The sequence below is a fragment of the Podarcis bocagei genome (genome assembly GCF_964188305.1).
Source record: "Podarcis bocagei genome assembly, chromosome: 14".
Classification (NCBI taxonomy): domain Eukaryota; kingdom Metazoa; phylum Chordata; class Lepidosauria; order Squamata; family Lacertidae; genus Podarcis; species Podarcis bocagei.
The window spans coordinates 42,418,276-42,440,907 of NC_138139.1; the positions used below are offsets into that span (position 1 = coordinate 42,418,276).

General features: G+C 44.7%; 2 protein-coding genes and 1 long non-coding RNA gene across 3 annotated transcripts in view; 2 read left to right on the forward strand and 1 right to left on the reverse strand.

Annotated features, from left to right (window-relative positions):
• Nucleotides 1-5,159, forward strand: part of LOC308573105 (acyl-coenzyme A synthetase ACSM4, mitochondrial-like) — an 18,222-nt gene extending 13,063 nt beyond the window's left edge. Inside the window, exons 10-13 of the mRNA XM_081169817.1 lie at nucleotides 245-372; nucleotides 967-1,066; nucleotides 2,961-3,080; nucleotides 4,057-5,159. Of these exons, the coding sequence (XP_081025943.1) occupies nucleotides 245-372; nucleotides 967-1,066; nucleotides 2,961-3,080; nucleotides 4,057-4,143 (435 nt within the window). The 3' untranslated portion in view covers nucleotides 4,144-5,159. The remainder of the gene's footprint in view (nucleotides 1-244; nucleotides 373-966; nucleotides 1,067-2,960; nucleotides 3,081-4,056) is intronic.
• LOC308573150 overlaps nucleotides 1-11,183 on the reverse strand; it is a 12,734-nt gene extending 1,551 nt beyond the window's left edge. The window contains exon 1 of the long non-coding RNA XR_014001966.1: nucleotides 11,163-11,183. This is a non-coding gene — a long non-coding RNA (uncharacterized lncRNA). The remainder of the gene's footprint in view (nucleotides 1-11,162) is intronic.
• The window catches only part of LOC308573104 (acyl-coenzyme A synthetase ACSM3, mitochondrial-like), an 18,876-nt gene continuing 6,043 nt past the window's right edge, over nucleotides 9,800-22,632 (forward strand). The window contains exons 1-10 of the mRNA XM_081169816.1: nucleotides 9,800-9,950; nucleotides 14,359-14,577; nucleotides 15,500-15,710; nucleotides 15,810-16,020; nucleotides 16,947-17,090; nucleotides 18,065-18,221; nucleotides 19,693-19,772; nucleotides 20,356-20,479; nucleotides 22,178-22,258; nucleotides 22,410-22,511. Of these exons, the coding sequence (XP_081025942.1) occupies nucleotides 14,374-14,577; nucleotides 15,500-15,710; nucleotides 15,810-16,020; nucleotides 16,947-17,090; nucleotides 18,065-18,221; nucleotides 19,693-19,772; nucleotides 20,356-20,479; nucleotides 22,178-22,258; nucleotides 22,410-22,511 (1,314 nt within the window). The 5' untranslated portion in view covers nucleotides 9,800-9,950; nucleotides 14,359-14,373. The remainder of the gene's footprint in view (nucleotides 9,951-14,358; nucleotides 14,578-15,499; nucleotides 15,711-15,809; nucleotides 16,021-16,946; nucleotides 17,091-18,064; nucleotides 18,222-19,692; nucleotides 19,773-20,355; nucleotides 20,480-22,177; nucleotides 22,259-22,409; nucleotides 22,512-22,632) is intronic.

A 22,632-nucleotide genomic window follows, 5' to 3' on the forward strand; every position in this document is an offset into this window, starting at 1 on the left:
GAGCATGCAACCCCAGAGTCGGCCACGACTGGACCTAATGGTCAGGGATCCCTTTACCTTTACCTAACCTTCTGTCAGCACCCTTAACAAACCAGAGTTCTCAGTCAGTGTAGAGACAATACTGAACCAAATGGACCAATGTTCTGACTCCGGGTAAAGCAGCTTCTGATGCTCCTATAACTCTGCAGTCCTGGGGCAAAATGTCCCTGTAGCTAATTCCCCCTTTCTGAACTGTTTTCATTAGGATAACCCAGAGAAAACAGCTGCAACAGAACGAGGGGATTTTTACCTGACTGGGGACAGAGGACTGATGGATAAAGATGGATACTTTTGGTTTATTGGGAGAGCTGATGATGTCATCAATTCTTCAGGGTTGGTTTGTTCTCTTCCTTTCCTAATTATTGTGTGCTTCTGTAGCTCTTTGAACCCGGATACTTCAGGATCCTCAAACTAACTTGCATTGGCACGAACATGATTCTAATCAGCCAGTGCTCTGTAGCCGCTGGATGTTGGACGAAGATCTGGGAGCCCTTCAACCAATCACAGGCTTGCAGGCTGATCTACTTCACAGGGTTGTTGTGAAGCTAACATGCGGAGGGGTGAATGATACTTTGAGCCCTTCAGAGGAGAGTTAAAGATGTTATGATTATCTAGAGTAGTAGCAGTTGTGATTCAGCTCCCAGAGCAGAGATTCCCTGTTTGTGATTTATTGTTTTCTGCAACTTTTACTAGTTTTCAGCTGTTAGCTGTAAGCTTCTTTATACGTAAGATGTCTGTGTTTTCACCCCAGGTTCCAACAAATGCAACTAATCTACTCATCCTTCTCATCTGCAAAATAGACATTGTTCAGGTTAAGAGACATTTCCGTGCGGGGCATCTTTCCTCCTACAATTTCATTGTTGCTTTGTTGTTGTTGTTGTTGTTGTTGTTGTTGTTGTTGTTGTTGTTGTTATGTCAATTTCTTAGGTATCGCATTGGACCATTTGAAATAGAAAGCGCCCTTTTGGAACATCCAGCGGTAGCAGAAGCCGCAGCTGTCAGCAGCCCAGACCCGCTCAGAGGAGAGGTAACAATTGCAGAAAGAGCATCTGTCCAGCAGGGCTGGGGAACCAGTACGTTTCCGAGCACAATTCAAAGTGTTGGTGCTGACCTTTAAAGCCCTAAACGGCCTTGGTCCAGTATATCTGAAGGAGCGTCTCCACCCCCATCGTTCTACCCGGACACTGAGGTCCAGCACCAAGGGTCTTCTGGCAGTTCCCTCACTGCGAGAAGCCAAGTTACAGGGAACCAGGCAGAGGGCCTTCTCGGTAGTGGCGCCTTCCCTGTGGAACACCCTCCCACCAGATGTCAAAGAGAACAACAACTACCAGGCTTTTAGAAGACATCTGAAGGCAGCCCTGTTTAGGGAAGCTTTTAATGTTTGATGTATCACAGTATTTTAATATTCTTTTGGAAGCCGCCCAGAGTGGCTGGGGAAGCCCAGCCAGATGGGCGGGGTATAAATAATAAATTATTATTATTATTATTATTATTATTATTATTATTATTACTACTACTACTACTACTACTACTACCTGTGGCTCTCCAGGTTTCACTGGACTGCAACTCCCATAATCCCAGGCTATTGGTCCTGCTGCCTGGGGCTAAGAGAGCTAGTATGCTGCAGTGGTTAGAGTTGTGTAGTGCTCAGACTAAATCCTGGGAGACCAGGGTTCAAACCTGCCACACAGCCATGAAACTCACCGGGTACCCTTGGGCCTGTCACTGCTGCTCAGTCTAACGTCCCTCACAGGCTTGATCAATAAATGTTTTGTTTATAAAACAAGTATGTTTCCAAGCACAATTCAAAGCACTGGTGCTGACCTTTAAAGCCCCAATCTGCCTTGACCCTGTAGACTTGAAGGTGCAGCTCCACCCCCATCGTCCAGCCCGGACACTGAGGTCCAGCTCCGAGGGCCTTCTGGTGCTTCCCTCACTGCAGGTAGTCAAGCTACAGGGAACCAGGCAGAAGGCCTTCTCGGTAGTGGCACCCACCCTGTGGAATGCCCTCCCACCTGATGCTACGGAGATAAGTAACTATATGACTTTTAGGAGACATCTGAAGGCAGCCCTGGAGAGGGAAGTTTTTAGTGGTTGATGTTTTATTGTTTTTTTAATATTTTGTTGGGAGCTGCTCAGAGTGGCTGGGGCAACCCAGTCAGATGGGTGACATAATGTTGTTGTTGTTGTTGTTGTTGTTGTTGTGACTGTATTATTATTATTATTTGGGACACGGGTGGCACTGTGGTCTGAACCACGGAGACTAGGGCTTGCCCATTGGAAGGTTGGCGGTTCGAATCCCCACGACGGGGTGAGCTCCCATTGCTCGGTCCCTGCTCCTGCCAACCTAGCAGTTTGAAAGCATGCCAGTGCAAGTAGATAAATAGGTACCGCTCCGGTGGGAAGGTAAACAGCGTTTCTGTGAGCTGCTCTGGTTTCCCCAGAAGTGGCTTAGTCATGCTGGCCACATGACCCAGAAAAACTGTCTGCAGACAATTGATCTCCCTCAGCCAGTAAAGCGAGATGAGCGCCGCAACCCCAGAATAGTTTGCGACTGGACTTAACTGTCAGGGGTCCTTTACCTTTTATTATTATTATTAGTAGTAGTAGTAGTAGTAGTAGCAGTAGTAGTAGTAAGAGCCCTTTCTGGAACAGGCCAATAGTCCAGCTAATCCCGCATCCTGTTATGCCAGTGCCTTCTGTGGGATACTCACATGCAGGACATCCAGAATATGTGAGGAGGGGAGGCTTTAGAGGGGTTTGTGCAGGGTGTGTGGAAGGGGTGTTGGTGACTAGAGTGAGCAGGGGCACAGCCCCGTGTGTGTGTGTGTGTGTGTGTGTGAGAGAGAGAGAGAGAGAGAGAGAGAGAGAGAGAGAGAGAGAGAGATTGTCTTTGCTTATATGCCAACTCTGTCTTTTAGGTGGTGAAAGCATTTGTGGTCCTGTCCCCAGCCTACACACTCCAAGACAAGGAAAAATTAACTCTCCAGTTGCAGGAGCACGTCAAGAAAGTTACTGCTCCATACAAATATCCAAGGAAGGCAAGTATTACCATGGAATATAGAGATGTTTAGAGATAGTGGTGCTGGAGAGAGTGGTGTTGTAAGCTCAGGAATAACATACTCGCCCCACACCAAAAAAGAGAGATATGAAAGGTCACTAGTCATATTTTCTATACCATAATGATGCCTCTGATCTTTTAAGAAATGAAGGCACACCAGTTACTTTGGAATCTAATCACCTAGTAATTATCATTAGTCTTTGATTTGACTTCTAATTTTCCTCATGATTACTATGTTCCCCAATCTTGTTAACCAGTTCTTAATTACTGGGATTTGAAAGGCTCCTCCTTTCATACTTTCAAACTTATTTTCCCAACAGCAAAATGTCTGTGTCTGAGGTCATAACCTCGCCAAACATTTAAAACACTTTTATGCCACTAACAATCTTGGCTTCCCCCAAAAAATATTGGGAAGTATAGTTTGTTAAGGGTTTTGAGCTGCAATGCCCAGAGTGGTTTAAGAGTCAATCCCTTTCCCCAGGAACTCTGGGAATTTATCTCTGTGAGAGAAATAGGGATGTCCTAACAACTCCCAGAACCCTTAACAAACTAAAGCTCCCAATAATCTTTAGGGAGGGGAGCCCTTAATGTTAAAGTGGAGGCTAACTGAATTCAGGCCTGTTTGCAACACTCATCAACTGATAGATGCCCTTATCTCAGACCCCATGCCTCTGCAAACAGATTGCTCAGAAATAACAGCCCCCACCTGCAATCCAAAGCGGCGCATTTTACCTAGACCAGGGGCAGGGAACCTTTGGCCCCCCAGTTGTTGCTGAACTACAACTCCCTTCATCCTTCTGTCTGTAAAGGCCAGTCCACATAGACTGTCATTATTCGGAGCAGACCCCCCACCTGCATTTCACACTATGCTAAACAGCTGTAGCTATTGTATAGGAAGTCACTCTATGGGTTGATTTGCCATGCTTCCTTTCTTGTTGTTGTTCTTGTTTTGCTAGATGGAGTTTGTCAAGGAGCTGCCGAAGACAGTCACGGGGAAAATCAGACGGAACGAGTTAAGGAACAAAGAATGGGGGCGAGTTTAACACAACGGGGGAGGTTGCACAACTACCGAGTTTTCTTGAATGCTGTGGACGTTATTCAAGGCTTGTTGATATTGGGATGACCTAACTCTTGGCTGGACTTTGAGCATCCAGATTAGAGGCTGTGGGGATGATAAACAATGAAAGAAGGGAAAGTGGACTGTACCATTACTATGCAGAGACACCCATGGACTTTAAATATCCCTTGTTATGTGCCACCCACTCTTCCACGCAGTGACAGCAACATGAGATTTAAGGGGATGAAAGAGACCTCAGGAGATTTTGAAATATTCGCTTCATTTACAAATTTTCAAGAAGAGCACAGTGGAAGCAAATGGACATCTACTGCAAGCAGCACAACTCCTAATCCTGCACCAGAATCCTGAATAGCAGCTGCATCCCAAGAATGCTTCCATTTAAGTCAGCTCCAACTTTATATTTGGTGGGGGGCATATCTCTTTCCCGTTCTCTTTGACTCTAGGCTCTTCCAGCCTGCCACTATTTTTGGTTGGGATTCAGCCACATTCCAGCAAATTCAGATTGTGCAAAGATTTTATTTGTGCGTGCAATGGGCATTACAAAACATAGGAATAGTACATATGTCTACAATCACTAATCAGCAGCAGTTAAAGTTGATTCGGCACTCTTGTGTAACAAACTCACTTCTCTCCCACAACCAGACTTCTTACGACAAGTGATGATAATGACACAAAGCTCTATTTCTCCTTTACATCTGCAGGTGAGGCCGTGGATGTGCTGGACTGGGGTCTGGCCTTTGTAATGGACTGGATGAGAGCCAATAAACTGAAGCTCAATCCAGATAAGACAGAGGCTTACCTGTTAGCAGGTGGTTCCTTAGATCAGATGGAGACTGCTTGCTCCTGGGGGTTTACACACCCTCTAAAGGAGCAGGTACATAACTTGGGGGTGTTCCTGGATCCATTGCTGTGGTTTGGGGCCCAAGTGGCCTCAGTGGTGAGGAGTGCCTTCTGCCAGCTTTGGCTGGTGGCCCAGCTATGCCCTTAGGGATTACCTAACTGATGTGGCCTCTGGTAACCTCTAGGTTAGACTACTGCAATGTATTATACATGGGGCTGCCTCTGAAGATGGTTTGGAAACTTCAGCTGGTGCAAAATTTAATGTCCAGGTTGCTCATGGGTGCAAGATGACTGGCCCAACTGCACTGGCTGCCAATTCGTTCTGGGCCCCATTCAAAGCGCTGGTGCTGACCTATAAAGCCTTGCACGTCTCAGGACCTCATTACCTTAAGGACCTCCTCTCCTCATACAAACAGACCCGGGCCCTGTGGTTGTCATGCAAGGCCCTTCTCTGGGTGTCCCCTTCCCTGGTGGTGTGCCGAGGATGACATCATCACATGTCTTTAGGTGCCTGGTGAAAACATTCCCATTTTACCCAGGACTTCGGCCATTAAACAATCTATGGCCTTTTAAAAGTGGACGGGTGAATATTATGAGCCGCCCCCCATGATTGTTTTCTTGTTTTTTATGTTATGTAAATTATGTTTTTAATGTTGCACTGGGATATTTGGTTAAAGGGTGGTATATACATTGAATAATCAGTCAATCAATCAATCAATGATTGCTTGCCACACACAAATCAGAAGGAAAGCTCAATAAATAGCCAACATTGCCTAACAAACTTTGCGCAAATAAAGGTGACCTTGAACTCTGAGAATGGCTCTTTGTTGTTTGGGTGGAGAGCCGTCTGCGTCTGTTTACAGAAAGTAGCCTACTGTACAAAGGTAAAATCTATATTCATTGTTGCAGTCACTTTTGCCTATGGCCCTGCCCACTATTGGCATGGCCTTCATAAGGTTTGCCTTATGAAGAGAAGGTGGCCTTCAGTTGAGAGTGAAAGGTGATTAAAGTCATGTCATGGAGTGGCTGGATGCAGAGGAGGGGTGGGAGGCACCAGCTGGGGAACCCCAAGAAAACCCCCGGGGGGAAGAAAGCTCAGTACCAGGAGACTGGTGATAGGATGGTGATGAGTGACCAGAGGGAGAAGAGGGAGCCGACCAGGAGGAGGAGGCTTCAGAAGCTGGAGAGGTAATAGGGTTTAGTGAGCAGGAAGAGGCTGTGGCAGAGAGCGGTCCAGAATCAGTGACAGAAGGGGAGGCTGGTGAGAAGGAGGGGCCAAGAGGCAGAGATGTGTCAGGCTGCTGAAGAAGCCAGGGAGTCTCCCCTTCCTGCTGCAACCACCTCTCATCCCCCATGGACTCCCAGAACACAAAGAGGACTGAAGAGGGCAAAGCAAAGAGAGATAAGATGAAGGAGCCTTAGGCTGCTGGGGAAGGAGTCTTAGAAAGCAGCGGGAAGGCAGGGACCTTCAGTCCTCACAACTGGGGCCTCATTACAACAAGACCTACTAGGAAGAGTTGCTGTGACCACTAGGCCTGTGCTGTTTTGGATTCTTTGAAGAAAGAGTTAACTTCACTGGCACCGGGGGTTTTATTGCTGGCAGGCTCCAGTCTCCAGCTGCTAACAAATAACAGCAGCAATTGCAGAAGCTCCTAGGTCCAATCCCTAGCATCTCCAGGTAGGGCTAGGAGAGACTCTCTGCTTGGATTTCTGGAGAGCTACTGCCATCAAACTGACCAAACTGCGGGAGGCAGTGGAAGACAGGAGTGCCTGGCGTGCTCTGGTCCATGGGGTCATGAAGAGTCAGACACGACTAAACAACTAAACAACAGCAACACTGCGTATCAGTGTAGGTAGTACTGAGCTGGGTGGAGCAATGGTCAGGCTCAGTTAAAGGTAGCTTCTGCTGTCCCTATGAAGCTCACTAACGTGAAGTTAACAGCCCTCTGAGTGGTGCCATCTGTGCAGAAGGGTTGCCAAATGCAGAAGAGTTGTCTTTACCAGATTTTGAGGTAGCAAAAATGGTAATAGATGGAATCTTCTCAATGGGGTGGGAATAGGTTCCTGTACAGCATTTGAAGTAATACACAGAACTGTGTGAAGAGGGGTGGGGCCCATAAGACCACCAAGTTTCCATTCATACCATACATTTAAAGTGCTATGGTAGCACTTTAATAACCCATGGCTTTCCCCCAGGAAGCAATGACTGTTTAAAGTAGACCCTAGTGCTTTGAATGTCTGATGTGAATGAAGCCTAAGTCCAGTTGGTGGACCGTCTGCCAACAAAAGGAAAAGCTGACAACTGTGCGGGTGTCACTGTGCGGGTGAGCACAACCCTGAGAAAATGGTGGAGAATTTTCAACCCCCAGGAGAAATTCTATGGAGTCTCACAATTTCTCTGCCAACAAATAAGGTGAGGAACTTCAAGAGTCCGTTTGCATGCAGCCTTCCATTTATCTACAAACGAACCTGAACTTTAGACACAAGGCTGTTCCAAACCTTAACACTGAGGTCAACAGGAAACTGACAAGTTCAAATCAGAGCAAGGTGGAAGCTGAGTTCAAAGGAGGATTGATTAACTTGGATAAGGCTCTGTTCTGCAGACCTCTGCACGTTTGATATTACAGATGGATGACCAAGTAAAACTAGCAGATCAAAAGTGAGGCACGTTGAGCAATCCCATGCCACTGGATGATCCTGTCCAACTTCCTGGCTACATTTATGTCCACCACTAGTTCCATTCACTTCATGGTTTGAGTTCTACCCTCCAGAACAGGAGAAAACCTAATCCATCTTCCATGTGACAACCTTTTAGATAATGGAAGATGGCTATCATATCTCCTCTCAGCCTCCTCTTTTCCAGGCTAATCACCAACTCCCTCAACTGTTACTCACAACGCTTGCTTTCCAGACCCGTGATCAACTTGGTTGCCCTCCTCTGTGTTAGGATATTTCCGTTCCACCTTAAATGGTCAGTCATGATTGTTGCGTGTCCCATGCCTGTTTACTCCCAGCACTGTTCTCTCTGGGAACTTCTGTTTTGTATATAGCTTTTGTTCTGGCTTTTTTCCTGGACACGGTGGCAAGCAGTCATGTTTTTCCTTTGTTCTGATCTACGTTGAATAAAGCTGTAAATATGCTCTCCTGTCTGAATCTTCCGTTGTGGAGACTGCTGAAAAGGGTGTGCATGAGTCTTGGAATGTCTCTGAGGCTCGTGTCACTAATTGACTGATGCTGTTCCATGGGAGACCGGTGATCATCCGGAGATGACTGGGGGGGGGGCTGCATGATGGCTCCGTCTCCCTGGCAGCATCCCAACACTCTGCACACATCCAGCTTGCCAATATCCTTCTTAAATTGTGGTGCCCAGAGCTGGGACATAGGACTCCAGGTGTGGACTGACCAAGGGAGAATAGAGCCGGACTATTATTATATGAGATCTAAACAGAACCCCAAGCCAGTAATCTGGCTGTCGCATTTTGGACCAATTTAAGTTTTTGAGTTGTTTTCAATGGCTGTTTCATGCATAGTACATTGCAACAACCCAATCTGGAAGCTACCAGAGCATGTAAATAATGTCACAATAGCCTGCATTTCAGTTCACATTTTTTTGTTTTGGGAAGTGTGAATTTGGTAAATCATGTCCTCCCTAAAAGAGGGCACATATTGTGGTGAGACCTGGAGACCAATCCCCTGGGTTGTGGGTGGGTAAGATTGATTAGCCACAACACCTGATTGGTAGGTCCCTCGATGTTGGGTTCAATCTGGCCAATGGGGTGCAGTCCAAACGGATTGAGGGACCTATTTATGCCCATGCACGTGACCCAGAGCTTCCTCTTTTGGGGCGTGCATTCAGAACACCTGCTCACCTCTCCCTACTTTTAGGGCTTGTGCTTGACCTTGCTATGCCATTGTGTGTCGTCTGTCGTTGGGACAGAGGCATGGCAGGAATTTCCCCCACTTGGCTGATTGGCTGTTGCCATTTGGGTTTGGCTTGCTGCGTAGCAAATCGCCACAACTTGTAAGGTTGCGGATAGGCTCTGGTTCAGGTGATAGGGATGGGGGAACGCTCTTGCCATCCCTATGTGAAGGGTATTCCGTTAAAGGAATCCAGGAACTCAAATGGTTTGGTCAACCCCTGAGAGGGGGACATCTGGGTGGCCGACATAGTCTGTTCCCGATTTTTCACCCATCCAGGTGTTCACCCTTGGCTGACCTATGCCGAAACCCTGGGTCAGTGCTACCTGCAAGTGCAGGGAGCTAATCGAACCAGAGCCTATGCAACCACTCAGTTTCTGTAATCAATAAAGTTGTGGCCTAAATTCTGCCAAAAACCAAACTAAAATTTGAGTCGTGTGAATTTATTTAGGGTGGTTCTGAACACACAATTAACTTTCAAATACAAACTGAGCTGAACCTCTTCTTCATTACTAATGAAAATAGTACAAAATGTTGAAAAGCTCTGTGACCTCCTTCAAAAGGAACCCAAACCAGAACCCCAGAACTGATCACCACTTGATTCACCACTTGAAGAACTAGGGCAAGCCCAGGAAGATCTTGAATGAAGCAGGAAAGGCCACCGTTTCTACCTTTCAGAGTTCTGCCATTTCTGGAGTTCTACTCCATTTTCCCTTATCCAACCTGCATTCCCCAATGACTTTTGAAGGGGGAAAAAAAAGGCATATCCTACATTTCAGCATAAATTAATTTGGAGGAAAGAACGGGGGCCTTTTGGCAAATACGTGGCGATCTAGTCAAACATTAACTTTTGACTTACATGAGACTATTCAAGTGAAAGGTTCTCAAATGTCAACCGATGGATCTCTGATAAAAGTTAATGTTGTTGTACTGCTTGCTGTTTAATTCAGTTCTCAAAAACCCTGGTGAATTTCCTTTTGGAGTGCTCTCTGCTATTCCAAAGTGTGGGTTGTGGTAAGTTGTCTGCATGTTTATACAGAGATTCTAGTTTCTGAGTTGTATAAGGTCCTCTGGGTATGTGTCTAACAATGAAACTATGTTGTTAAAACAATCAGATCTTACATAAAGCATGTAGGTACCAACGCCCAACTAAGTATAGTCACAAAAGCAGTCAGTTTGAAATGAGCTGTAACTAATATACATAGATATTTTCCAGTTGTTTCAAGAAAGCATTAGCCACAGCTCAACTAAGTAGGAGAGCTTTCAGACTGTTGCTCTTTTTGGGTAGGATTCAGTCACATAGCTGCAAATCCAGGATGTGCCATTGATGTTGATTTTGTGCTCTTGCACATCAAACCCAGTTTCCAAAGACACCACAAAACTGGATTTTTAAAAAATTCAATAAAGGAATGTGATGGGAAAATGCACTGAGAGGTGTTGAATAACAGTTGCTTGGCATAACATCAGACAATATTAGCAAGTCAGGATGAGTGCTCAGAAAACAACTGCCATTGTCTACCCCGACAAATGTCTGCAATACAATCACTATGGATAAACAATGTAGAACCACCCTATATTTCAGCTAGATTATATTTATATAGAGACTCTTGTTACATGTTACATTCCCATGTTGTTTTCGAAGAATGGTGCTTAGGAAGTAGCCAGGAGCAGCTGTGTGTTTGTACAATGTCAGGATGGTCCAGTCAGTGGTGCTCTTAAGGAGTGGTCTATACATAAGAATGTAAAATGTTGTCAGGGGGTGGATCTACACACCGTGGGAGGGGGGAATGTTATAAATAAGTCAGAAATTAAATCATTATAACAAAACAAAACAAAAACGCCATGGAAAATCGCTTATAATTTTATTTGCTCTCTGGTGCCATCTGGTGTTGCATGTTTATAACACATCCAAAAAGCTGAGTCCAGGTTCTGCAGTTTGCAAGGCTGCCAATAGGAGGCCCCACCAACTGCAGCATGAGGAAGAGCGGTGCAGCACAGCAAGCTGTATAACGGGGGAGAGGGGCTTGAAGCACCTGCCCCACTCCATTAAACATGTCCACCGCAAGGTTTAGCAACCCACTGAGTGAAGTGCCTTCATGCACACACTCACACATCCGTTGAAATACTACCAGCTTTTGAATTTCACTGCTTGCCCTTTTCACATTTTGTGTGAGCAATAATATCATTTGTAGGTATAGCTGGATCTGCAATCCTATATTAACTTACCTGGGAGTAAGTCCTATTTAACTCAGTGTGGATTACTTCTCGGTAGACATGCCTTCTCTGAAGACGGTTTATTACCAAGATGGAGAGGTCTAACTTCTCTTAGATCAAATCAAGCCTTCCCCTGGACTCTCTCTTTTAAACTTGTATTTCTACATGCTCTTTTCTTAAAATTTCTAACCAAAGAAAAATAAACCAAAGTAAAAAATCCAGTAAACTAAATTCCAATAAATTAAATTATATGAAAACAGATTTCCCGATGTAAGTTACATTTACGACATTGAATGTACTAATACTTCTTACCATAGTTTCTAGTACTTTCTTATAACATATCGTACCATTTTTTCCTTGCTTAGTAGTATTTAATTTCCCAGGATTCTCAATGGATCCATGCCTGCCCCTTCTCCAGAATTCTGCTCACAAATAAATGAAACTTTGAGGAAAGTAGATGAAATTATTACATCTCCTGAGCCTCTCAGTAGAAGCAACACAGACATGTGATTTGATGGTGATGGAGGGGGGGGGGAGAAAGAGAGAAAATTGATTTTCAAAAGCCTCCAGCAAACAGTGTTGAAATCTCTTTAGTTTTCAGTAATTTGAAAACCAGGCAAGGATATTATACAGGCGCTGCTTGCCTGTCCTTAAACTCCCTCTCTGAAAAATATATAATTTCATGTAACAAGGGTTTCCCTTCAGTAATGCTTATTCGTCAGGGACATCAGCATTAAATTAGGACTTTTCAGTGGGGCATATGGAATTCCTCCTCATATTTATTTATTAAATATATATGCAACTTTCCTCCTGGTGCAGAACCTAAGGCAGCTTGTTGTTTAGTTGTTTAGTCGTGTCCGACTCTTCATGACCCCATGGTCCAGAGCACGCCAGGCACTCCTGTCTTCCACTGCCTCCCGCAGTTTGGTCAAACTCATGCTGGTAGCTTCGAGAACACTGTCCAACCATCTCGTCCTCTGTCGTCCCCTTCTCCTTGTGCCCTCCATCTTTCCCAGCATCAGGGTCTTTTCCAGGGAGTCTTCTCTTCTCATGAGGTGGCCAAAGTATTGGAGCCTCAGCTTCAGGATCTGTCCTTCCAGTGAGCACTCAGGGCTGACTTCCTTAAGAATGGATAGGTTTGTTCTTCTTGCAGTCCATGGGACTCTCAAGTGTCTCCTCCAGCACCATAATTCAAAAGCATCAATTCTTTGGCAATCAGCCTTCTTTATGGTCCAGCTCTCACTTCCATACATCACTACAGGGAAAACCATAGCTTTAACTATACGGACCTTTGTTGGCAAGGTGATGTCTCTGCTTACAGCATCAATTAAAACAGATGAAGCTTCAAAGTATAAATATTAAAACCAATTAAATAGGTAAACTTTGTTTTTAAAAGCACTGAAAACACTGAAAACCATTCAAATTCTCACACACACTCAAAAGAACATCACCCACCTCAGAAGATCCCTCCAGTTTGTGGTCAAAGGCCTGTTGGAACAAAGAAATCTTTGGCTGGCAGCAAAAGGAAAGCCCAGAGGGGGCCAGCCTAGTCTCATGGAAGAGAGTTCCACAATCTGGGAGCAACCACCAAGAAGGCCCTCTTACCTTCTCACCCAATGTGCCTACAAAAGTGGCAGAACCAAGAGAAAGGCCTACAGAAAGCATTCCTTTTTTAAGGGACCAAATGTGTACTAAATGTGTCGTTTAGAGAAAAGTGTGCCCAAATATACATATAAATGCGGAACTGTTGAGGGAGTCGGGTATGTTGACCTGGAGAAAAGGAGACTTAAATAATAATATTAATAATAATAATAATTTTTTATTTATACCACACCCTTCCCGGTTCAGAAAACCGGGCTCAGGGTGGCTAACAACAAATTTAAAGCACTTAATTGATGCAACCAAAAACAGTATAAAATACAGTATAAAACGTGAATAACAATAAATTCAGAATTCAAAAATCAATTTAGGGGGAAATCCATCCAATAAACATTAGATGATCACCAGGACTAGCTGGCTAAATTAGTCCTATTTGGGCCAGCAAGGAGGCCAGGGGAGAATTAGCTGTGGGATCCCAGATGTTATGTACTGAAATTCTCACCCTGGGCCAGCAGGGGGATACTGTAGATAGTTTTCACTCAGGTTCCCATATGCAAATAAGGAATTGAAAGTGACGTTCAGTGATTGGATAGTTACAGAAAGTTGTTACTGTTGCCTCGTAGTTGAGCTCTATATAAGCAGGTTGGCTGAACCCTTCAGCCCACTTCTGTTCTGGCCTGTGAATAAACAAGAGCTGTTTGAAGAATCACTGTGTCGTCTGATATGTTCACCCACAACTTAACACCAGAGTGGGTAATCTTCATAAAAAGGGAAGGGGGAGGGAAGGAAGGGGAATAAAAGATCAGGCTAAGTTCAAATTGAAAGAGGTGAAAGGATGGCCATCTTCAAATATCTGAGGGGCTGTCACAAAGAAAATGGAGCAAGCTGGTTTTCTGCTGCTCCTGAGGGTAGGCCCTCAACCAACGGACCCAAATTACAAGAAAGGAGGTTCCAGCTAAACATCAGGAAGAACTTTACGGTGGTAAGAGCTGTTCAACCCTGGAGTGAGCTGCTTCGAAAGGTGGTGGGATCTCCTTCATTTATTTTTTTAAAAAACAGAGATTGGATAAAAAACAGAGTTTGGATGACTGTGATTCTTTCACTGCAGGGGCTCTGACTAGATTAGGGTCACTTCCAACTCTACAATTCTCACATTCCAGGATTCTTTGAGGCTGGAACCCGGCCCAGCAGCAAATTGGCAATGGGAACATGACGCACAGTTCAGCTCCCATTTTCAACACTGAAAGAGCTATACAGAGCAGGCTTCGTCAACCTCGGCCCTCCAGATGTTTTTGGCCTACAACTCCCATGATCCCTAGCTAGCAGGACCAGTGGTCAGGGATGCTGGGAATTGTAGTCTCAAAACATCTGGAGAGCGAAGGTTGAGGAAGCCTGATACAGAGTAACTCTGAATTCCCACGCCTAAGATACATTCTGGCTATGGAGCGAAGTTGCATTTCCATTGGAGTTCCACTTTGCAGTTTTGTCACTGGAATTTATTCGGTTCATACATATATTTCTGTCATTGTTGTTTTGTTTTTGTTCTTGAGCAGAATCTTGAATTATCATGTTTAATTCTTTTTTCTTTTTCTTTTGGTTTTCCATAAAGGTAAGAATTGTTTTCATGGCAGGGGCAAGGAAGCTTCTCTCCAGAATTCCAGTTTTAAAGTCTTTTAGTGCTTTCAAATTGCCTTGTAGAATCATGAGTCAACCTTGCAGTGGATCTCCATTTCTGGATTTCTCAGACACTGAAGCCCTCTACAAAAATGTGCCAGAGCATTTTAATTTTGCACATGATGTCCTGGATCAATGGAGCCAAAAGGAAAAGGTAAGGGACTGTATCTGTCATGATTTCCTAGTATTATCAGTCAGTCATGCTGATCTTTATTGCTTATAGCAAACGGTCATTGAATATATATCTCAAAAAAACTTTATGTCAACAAAACATAAATTAGCATTAATTTTCAGCAAATCATCAAAACCTAAAGTTGCAAAGTTCCCCATTTCATTTACATTAAGAAGTGAAGTCCCTTTGGTAGTCAAAACTGTTTTGAGTTAATGAAAAAGAGTAGCCTGAAAACTTCCTCACTGCTAGCTAGAGTTAAGAAAAGTTGTCCTGTTTGGCTTTTCTCGGTTTCTCATTTTTCCCGTCTTAAATTCAGTTCTCAACATTTCCCCCTCAGCTTACAAATCCATTCTGCCTCCTGCCTAAAAATGTCTGCATGGAATTCATCAGCATTTTAGTGTGAAAGTTCTTGTCTAACCCTTACATCCTCTGGTTTTTTCGTTTTCCCTTATTTAACATGCCAAGTGATGTTCAAAATTCTGAATGTTTTTGTATGTTTTCTTTTCCTTTGTATAAATGGCATTAAGATTGTTACTTGAGGTCTGCTTAATTCATTTCTGTTGTCCTGAGGACTTGAATTTACAGAGTATCAGATACGTTGCAAATTTTGTCTGTAGATAGTCTAGCTTCAGCTGTTTATGCAGATGCTACATCTATAGTTTGATTAATTTTATGCCTACTTGCTCAAAAACAAGTAGGCATAAAATTAATCAAACCATAGATAAAATATGAAACAGGATGTAAGGGATAGCTTGATTTTATTGGTGTCTTCTTTGGAATATTTTATAGGGTTTTCTGTAAACCGCTGAGAAACCTTTTGCTGATTATTTGGTATATAAATCTTGTTAGAGAGATAGCTAAGTAAAATAGCTTCCATTTTTTCCCCATCCTTTGTGCCTGATAGGCTAGAAAGAGACCTTCCAATCTCGCTCTTTGGTGGGTAAGTGGGAAAGGCGAGGAGGTGCGGTGGAGCTTTGAGGAGCTGGCATTCTTATCCAGGAAAGCAGCCAACGTCCTCTCCAAAGCCTGCAATCTGCAGAAGGGAGACCGAATCGTCATCATCCTCCCCAGGGTGCCTGAGTGGTGGCTGATCACTGTGGGCTGCATCAGAGCAGGTCAGTCAGGTCCTCTCTGTGCTAGGAACTGACAGAAAGATCCATTTTTGCTGTGTCTCCTTCTCCTTTCTTTTCAATCACACTTTGTTTTGCTCCTAGGTGTCACCTTCATCCCAGCCACAACCCTATTGACTGCTCAAGACATCTCATACCGGCTTCAAAAGTCTCGGGCCAAATGTATAGTTACAAACGACGCCTTGGCTCCATTGATCGACTCTCTTGCATCTGATTGCCAGTTCCTGAAAACTCAGATGTTGGTCTCCAAAGGCACCAGCAGAGAAGGATGGCTGAACTTCCATGACCTGCTGAAGTGAGAATCTCTGCTGCCTCGTTAAGCAAGTCAGGAATAAGTCAAAGAGTGAGATACAGAAAAACCTGGTGTCTGCAGTATTCATCACCTACATTAGGAAGATAGCCAATTACTTGCGAACATTTGTATAGCGGACAAAAGTGTATACAAAAACATGTATTTTGGGAGGAATGTCAACTAAAATGTTGCAGAATTTTCACGGGATTTATTTATTTTTAAGTACAGTGGAACCTCGGGTTACGTACCGTCCTCCTTATGAACGCTTCGGGTAACGAGCTCCGCTAACCTGGAAGTAGATGCTCCTGGTTGCGAACTTTGCCCCTGGATGTGAGCGGAGGTCACGTGGCGGCAGCGGGAGGCCCCATTAGCGAAAGTGCACCTCATGTTAAGAACGGTTTCATGTTAAGAATGGACCTCTGGCACGAATTAAGTTTGTAACCGGAGGTTACCTCAGGATGCGAATGGGATCCGTTCCGGAGCCCCGTTCGCATCCCGAATTGAACACAAGACGCGACGGCACGTCTGCGCATGCGCGGGTCACATTTTGCCACCACCGCGCATGCGCGTGACGTCATTTTGAGCATGCGCATGCGCGAGTGGCGAAACCCGGAAGTAATGCGCTTCGTTACTTCCGGGTTGCCGCGGAGCGCAACTCGAACACGTTCAACCCAAAGTGCATTCAGCTTGAGGTATGACTGTATATGAATCACAAGCTGATTCAAAAATGTGAGGAACTTGAGTTAATTTGAATGGAGTATCTTGGATGAGGTCTTCCCACTGCAACATTTTATTGCAGTTTGCACTTATTCGTTTTCTATTGGAATCCTAATTTCCCAGAACACCTTAAATTTACAAGATCACAGACCATTGATTTTGATTGCATCTACTCCATTCTTACTACTTGCCTACTTTTCTATTTTTTAAAGTGCTGCAGACGGTGATCATCAGCCTGTCAAAACAAGGAGTCATGATCCAATGACCATCTACTTTACCAGTGGAACCACGGGCTATCCCAAAATGGTGGAACACTCCTGCAGCAGTTTGGGGATTGGGCTGACAGTTGTTGGAAGGTATCTATCTCTTTCTAAATCTTCAGGGGCAACAAACACAACAGAAAGTCCTGTGGCAGTTTAAAAAATGACTATTTAATTGTGGTAGGGACGCGGGTGGCACTGTGGGTTAAACCACAGAGCCTAGGACTTGCCAATCAGAAGGTCGGCAGTTCAAATCCCCACGGCGGAGTGAGCTCCCGTTGCTCGGTCCCTGCTCCTGCCAACCTAGCAGTTCGAAAGCACGTCAAAGTGCAGGTAGATAAATAGGTACTGCTCTGGCGGGAAGGTAAACGGCGTTTCCGTGCGCTGCTCTGGTTCGCCAGAAGCGGCTTAGTCATGCTGGCCACATGACCCGGAAGCTGTACGCCAGCTCCCTCGGCCAATAAAGCGAGATGAGCGCCACAACCCCAGAGTCGGTCACGACTGGACCTAATGGTCAGGGGTCACTTTACCTTTATTTAATTGTGGCAAGAACTTTGATAGGCATGATGAAGTGGCTGTAATCTTTGTTTTAAGCTTAAGGCACAATAAAACGGCAATTCTTAGTCATCCAAAGGAGAGCCCCCAGCACAACTTTTTAAAGTAAGTGCACATTACCACAGCTTCGAACCATTTCCATCTCTCCACCTCCCCCATTCTAGCACCTGCTGTCATTTAAGTCTTAAAATCAAAAGATCTGATCCCATATCTTGTCACCCTGTCTAGTTTGTTCCTCAAACCTAAGTAAGTCTAAATAAAAAAATTCCTTCCTGTAGCACCTTAAAGACCAACTAAGTTAGTTCTTGGTATAAGCTTTCGTGTGCATGCACACTTCTTCAGATACACATGCACACGAAAGCTTATAGCAAGAACTAACTTAGTTGGTCTTTAAGGTGCTACAGGAAGGAATTTTTTTATTTTGACTATGGCAGACCAACACGGCTACCTATCTGTAACTAAGTAAGTCTAATAAATGTAACTGAGCAGTCGTCGTGTTTGCCTCCTTATTACAGGTACTGGATGGACCTGAATCCTTCCGATGTGATCTGGGGTTTCTCCGACACAGGCTGGATCAAATTCGTCTTCAGCAATTTGTACCCTACGTGGATCCAAGGGGCGTGTATCTTTCAGCACGGCATGCTCCAGTTCGAGCCAACGACTGTTCTCAATGTAAGGCTAACATTGCCTTAAGGAAGGAAGCATTGGGGCAGAAGACCAAGGTGTCTGGGGGAGTTCCTCTGCCAACAGAGATCCTGAGTTTTCTCCTTGAGCTCCAAACTCAGAAGAGTGGTTGAGAATTTGCTTTGGATTTGGATTTGATATCCCGCTTTATCACTACCCGAAGGAGTCTCAAAGTGGCTAACATTCTCCTTTCCCTCCCTCCCTCACAACAAACACTCTGTGAGGTGAGTGAGGCTGAGAGACTTCAGAGAAGTGTGACTATCCCAAGGTCACCCAGCAGCTGCATGTGGAGGAGCGGGGAAGCAAACCAGATTATGAGTCCACCGCTCTTAACCACTACACCACGCTGGCTCTAGACAGCATTCAGAAGGTTCTAGGTTCAATGACATCTCTAGGTAGGGCTGTGAAAGATTCCCTGTCTGGGACCCTGTGGAGTTGCTTTCAATCAGCGTAGACAAAGCTAAGCTAGATGGACCAATCTGATTCAGTATAAGGCAGGTTCCTATATGTACTCCATAATAGCCTTGCCTGCCTTGCAAGAGCTATCTGGGGTCTCCAACAGAGGTCTTTCCCCAATACCTCCCATCTCATCCTAGGGGTGGAGAACATTTGTCAGCATCAAGGCCCACGTAACCTTCTGGGCAATATCCCAAGGGCCACTTGCCAGTGGTGGGTGGGGCCAAAGGGGAAAGTGGGCAGAGTAATAAATGTAAATTGAACCTTTGTACAATGAGGCCTTTTCTACTCACTCATTTGCTTCTCTTCCTCCACTCTGGAAGTTTGAGAGCCAATGTGTTGTAGTGGTTAAGAGCGGTAGTCTCGTAATCTGGGGAACCGGGTTCGCTTCCCCGCTCCTCCACATGCAGCTGCTGGGTGACCTTGGGCTAGTCACACTTCTGTGAAGTCTCTCAGCCCCACTCACCACACAGAGTGTTTGTTGTGGGGGAGGAAGGGAAAGGAGAATGTTAGCCCCTTCGAGACTCCTTCAGGTAGTGAGAAAGGGGGATATCAAATCCAAACTCTTCTTCTTCTTTGAGATTAAGGGAACATCCCCACCAAGCAAAACATCCAAGAAGGGTTCATAGCAGGGCCAGGGAGGGCTGTGGCCTGGAAAGAGTTGGAGAAGTAGCTGGGGAGCATTCCAAGGGCCGGATAGAAAGGTCTGAAGGGCCACATTCTGCCCCAGTCTAAGGTTCCCCAGAGAGGCTAAGAATTTAACTGGGAATCTTCTGCATTCAAAGCTCTTCCCGCTGAGCAGTGTTCCCTCTCCAGACCACAATTCACTCTTCTTGAGGGAGGCAGGAAATCTGTTTCCTCCATTTCTTGGTAGAAGTAAAAACAACAATTCAGCCTTGCAGGAAAATGTTTCCGACAAAAAGTTAAAAATCAGAAATCAACCCTTGTGAGACTTCTGGAATCACATGGTGCAATAGGAATGTGTTTGTGTTTTCCCCTCTAGACCCTCACCAAGTATCCAGTGACAACTTTCTGTGGCCCCCCAACTGTTTATCGTATGCTTCTGCAGCACAACGTTGGAAGGTATGGCAAACTCTGCATGGTAGCATCTGTGCATTTTAAAACTCAACACTAACTTCCTACTTTTTTTTAAAGTGCACTTCCGAGTCCCTCTGCCTGGGTTTACAGAATCATAAATTCAAAGAACTGCAGAGTTGGAAAGGACACAGAGGGTCGCATCTAGTCCAACCCCCTGCCTGTTTTTTCTTGCTTTTGTTTTAGCTTGTTTCCTATTAAATCCATCTCATTATTTATATTTCTTCCTTCCTTTGGAAATATTTCATAGAATCTTAGAATTGTAGTCGAGGGATGCCCCAAGGCTCACCTAGTCCAACCCTCTGCGATTTCATTTTCCTTTTCTTTATTTCTTGCATTTGCAATATTTCTATTTTCTACTTCTTGCTTGCACTTAATAAAAAATTTTTTTTAAAAAAATCTGAACTCAATCCCACCCTAACCTGAGCATTGGCCAAGCTGTCCGGGACTGATGGGCATTCGAGTCCAACATTACACCAGCACTAGGTGTGCTAACTGGGATGCTATTGTACGTCTTGCTACAGAGGCAATAATCACTGTTGACTCCAAGCTTCTTCATACCCTCATGCAGATACAAGTTCAAGAGCCTGAGACGGTGTCTGAGCGGTGGGGAAGGCAACAGCCCTGAAGTGATGGAGCAGTGGAAAGCGCAGACAGGAGTGGGAATCCGTGAAGGCTATGGGCAGACAGAGACTGTATGTTGGCATTTAGCCATGTATCTATAGACAACAACAACAAACCTATGGTTACGTGAAACATACTCAATAAACACACAAGACGTAACCGGCTGTACTTTTGAATAAATAAGGTATACTATTCGTTGTATCAAATTGTAGATTTCAACGGAAGTCTCATAAAGTTCAATGAAAAAAGCAGAAGACCCAGTGGATCAGTTCATTCTCTAGTCAGTTCATGCAAGGATTTCCGGAATAGTAGCCTTGTTTCGCAACCACTACTATACTATAAGATCCACTATCCTGTAATATTACACATGAGCCTGTTCTACTGATGTAGCCTAGGATGGCGAAACAAGGCTAATATTCCGGAAATCCTTGTCTTAGACTCTGAAAGGATTCTGTGGAACTGTAACAACCCTTCATGTGGATTACTGGACTTTTTGAACAGACAGGTGGAATAGATACTTTTACATGTATGGACCATATGCATGAACTGACTAGAGAATGACTAGGGAATGAACTGATCCACTGGGTCTTCTGCTTTTTTCGTTGAACTTTATGAGACTTCCGTTGAAACCTACAACTTGATACAATGAATAGTATACCTTATTTATCAGGTATCTATAGAATCATAGAATCACAGAATTGAAGGGAGCCCAATGGTCATCTAGTCCCCTGCTGCAATGCAGGAAACCTGCCTACTGCCGTCCCCATGTGGGCTCGAACCACCAACCTTCTAGGTAACAGCCAAGCACAGCTGGCCCATTGTGCCAGCAGAAGCTTATCAAATCCAAATGCATGCATTCCCCAAAACACCCCACCTGGGAGAATGCACCTCCATCCATATTGGAGAGAATGGAATGGAGTGCCCTAGAAAAGGGCATTGCTGGCTGGTTGGAACCCTGTATAGGAAAAGTATACCTGAAGGAATGCCTCCACCTCCATTGTTCAGCCCCGTCACTGGGATCCACCTCCGAGGGCCTTCTGACAGTCCTCTCACTGTAAGTGGTAAAGTTACAGGGAACCAAGCAGAGGGGCTTCTTGGTAGTGGCACCAAGCCTGTGTAATGCCTCCCCATCAGATGTCAAGGAGACATCAGATGTCAAGGAAACATCTAAAACACAACTTCTAGAAGACGTCTGAAGGCAGCCCTGTGCAGTGGTACCTCGGGTTAAGTACTTAATTCGTTCTGGAGGTCTGTTCTTAACCTGAAACTGTTCTTAACCTGAAGCACCACTTTAGCTAATGGGGCCTCCTGCTGCTGCTGCACCGCCGGAGCACGATTTCTGTTCTCATCCTGAAGCAAAGTTCTTAACCTGAAGTACTATTTCTGGGTTAGCGGAGTGTGTAACCTGAAGCGTATGTAACCTGAAGCATATGTAACCCAAGGTACCACTGTATCAGGAAGTTTTTTTAAAATATTTGGCATTTTATTATGTTTTAATATGTACTGGGAGCTGCCCAGAGTGGCTGGGGAAACCCAGCCAGATGGGCGGGGTATAAATAATAAAATTGTTGTTGTTGTTGTTGTTCCATGCCGCAACTTCTCCTGCAGACTCCAGCTTGTACAGTCCCTCACTCAGCTATGGCCCTTCCCCAAATCTGTAAATGGAAGATAGATAAAGTCAGCTGAAAATTCTCTAATCTGTTAAAAACCATAGTTTCAAAGAGTAAGAGAGAGAAACCTAATTGAACATTTACCATTTCTATACACAGACTATGTTGTGTTCGACTAGGAGAGATATGAAAGTCAAGCCTGGCTTTGCTGGAACGCCAGCTCCTCCCTTTGATGTCCAGGTAGGAATATTTATAATGCAGGGAAGCCATAAGAGTCAGCCATAATAACCCATGTTGCTTGAGTAAACACTGTGATGTGCCCCTATTGCTCAACTAAAGAGACAAAACAGAAAAGCTCACATAACTGACGCTTGGGGTTCCATCTTTCTAGATAATAGATGAACACTGCAATCGCCTACCCCCAGGGGAAGAAGGAGACATTGCTGTTAAAATCAAGCCCAAAAGGCCCTTAGGTCTCTTCACCTGCTATGTGGTAAGAAAAGAACCCTCTCAAATTGTTATGTACTGAGTTGAATAGGATCCAAACTGCAGCAGTCTGATTGGTCCTAGAACAATAGGATTCAGAATGCAGCAGTCTGATTGGTCCTAGAACA